General features: G+C 54.1%; 1 protein-coding gene across 1 annotated transcript in view; it reads right to left on the reverse strand.

Moving 5' to 3' along the window:
* Nucleotides 1–2,165, reverse strand: part of ADAMTS17 (ADAM metallopeptidase with thrombospondin type 1 motif 17) — a 269,537-nt gene that overhangs the window by 42,699 nt on the left and 224,673 nt on the right. The window contains exon 20 of the mRNA XM_027776149.1: nt 1,496–1,655. Within this exon, the coding sequence (XP_027631950.1) occupies nt 1,496–1,655 (160 nt within the window). The remainder of the gene's footprint in view (nt 1–1,495; nt 1,656–2,165) is intronic.

Consider the following 2,165-nt stretch of genomic DNA (forward strand, 5'->3'; position numbering starts at 1 on the left):
CTGGTTCAGATCCTGGTCCTCCCCTACACACGCTAGCCATGCACACACAGGTGCCCGTGATCCGGGCTGGCCGAGGCTGGGAGTGGGTCATGGTATGAGGACACTGTTAAAGTCCCCCCGATCACCTGTCTCTCTCTCACGGAAGAAATAAACGTTCCTACTTGCTGGGGATGAGTCAGAGACAGACAGACGGAGGGACACGCAGGTCTATGTCCTCAGGCCGGGCATTCGAGAGCCAACCTGGACTCACACCTGAGTGTCACCTGCTCTGGGCTCTGCTCACCTGTCACCCCAGCTGGACGGACTCCTTTTCTGGGGTGTTCCCAAAGTGCCCCAAACACTGTGCGGCCACGACCTTGTCAGAGAGGTCGAATGGCCGGGACTTCAGAAGATGGCCTTCGGTCTTGGCTCTGTCCCTAATAATGTCACTAGGACCACAGGCTCGACGGCCGGCATCTGGCCTCTATGATTCGGTTTCTGCAAGTGGGGCTGACTTATTTAGCCTCGCTGAGCCTTAGCGGGCTTTAGCAGTGTTTAAACCGGGTTAACACTAGGTTGTTAGGAAGTCATGACGTTTTTCTATGCATCAATGTGTCATGACTTCCTTGACGACCCAAGACATATACAAATACTTAGATTAGAACCTGGCGGGTGGTTAACACCTAAGGTTAACCATATCACTGTCATTGTTATTGCTATGATTATTATGATGATTTTCTACAGGGCTTGTGTGCTCGCCAGGAAGAGACAGAGTGGGAGAAAAAGTGAGACTCCACCCCTGGAGGTGACAGCCACCCCATAATTCCTTCTCTTCTATTCTCTTAGGACTGTTTTCTTTTTAGAGATTTTTGCTATAGGGTGTGTGCACTTGCAGGAGAGACGGAGAGACAGGAGGTGAGAAATCGCCCCTGGAAGGGATGACCATACCTCAGTCCCTTCCCTCCATTCTCCTATTGGGATTTTGGGCACACACGTACACATACCTGGTGTGAGTTTTAAGCCTCCGGGCCTGGGACTCGAACCGCAGTCGACTACATGGGCGTCCAGCGCTATAACCATTACGCCATCTACTGGTCCTAATTTTTTCAGGATTTTGGGCATGTAGGCACACATGCCCGGTGTGATTTCCAAGCTGCCGGGTCCGGGACCCGAACCACGCAGTTGGTCATGTGGGATCTAGCCACCTTAGCCTCCATGCCACCTGCCAGCCCGCTGCTGTTATTATTTGGAAAGAGCACAACTGAAGGATTCACAGGGGCTCAGGCCCCTTGGCGTCTTGTTGGGTCTGTCTCCCGGAGAATGGGACATGGAGGGGTGACCAGAGAGGACAGGATCCTGCATGACACTGGTGGTTCAGACTCAGAGGGTCCCTCTCCACGGAAACACGGGCTATGTACGGCCCATGCTCTGAGCATTGACCACGGGAGGCCCTGCACTCCCTTTTCCTCCCTCCAGCCGAACCCCACACCCGACGCACCCCAGGCGCACGGCTCACCTCCTCCGCACTGCACGCTGCACCCTTCCCAGCCGCTGTGGGTCCAGATGAACAGGGAGTCCTGCGGCTTTTCGGGCTCGCTCTGGTTTTCCGCGGTGTGGTTGACGGGGATGGTGTACTCGTAGTGGATACCGTAATTCTGGTCGTGAAACAACAGCACCTGGCTCGGCAGCAAAGGAGAAGGCCATTTGGAACTGGGACGAAAGCTCACAGGGTTGAAACCTACGAGGCGACACAGCGGCTGCTTCTCCTCTAGGGGGGACGCGATCTAGTCTGGGGTTCAAAATGGGTTTGATCGGGTCCAGGGGATGGTGTGGTGGTGAAGGCGCTGGATTTCCACATGCCAGACCTGCAAGCTTGAAAATCACCCTGGGGGACCAGCAGATGGTGTAGTGGTTACGTCGCTGGACTTCCACATAGTTGACGGTGGTTTGAGTCCCGGACCTGGTAGCTCAAACTCATATTAGGCATGTATGCATACATGCCCAAAACCCCAAGAGGAGAATGGAGGAGAAGGGATTGTGGTGTGGCCATCCCCTTGGGAAGGTGTTTTCTCATCTTCTGTCTCTGTTTCTCTAGCAAGTACACATGCCCTATAGTAAAAATCTCTCTCTAGGGGGAACCAGCAGTTAGCGTAATGGCTATGTCACTGGACTCCCACGTAGTCGAC

Source organism: Tupaia chinensis, unplaced genomic scaffold (genome assembly GCF_000334495.1).
Source record: "Tupaia chinensis unplaced genomic scaffold, TupChi_1.0 Scaffold000632_1, whole genome shotgun sequence".
Classification (NCBI taxonomy): domain Eukaryota; kingdom Metazoa; phylum Chordata; class Mammalia; order Scandentia; family Tupaiidae; genus Tupaia; species Tupaia belangeri.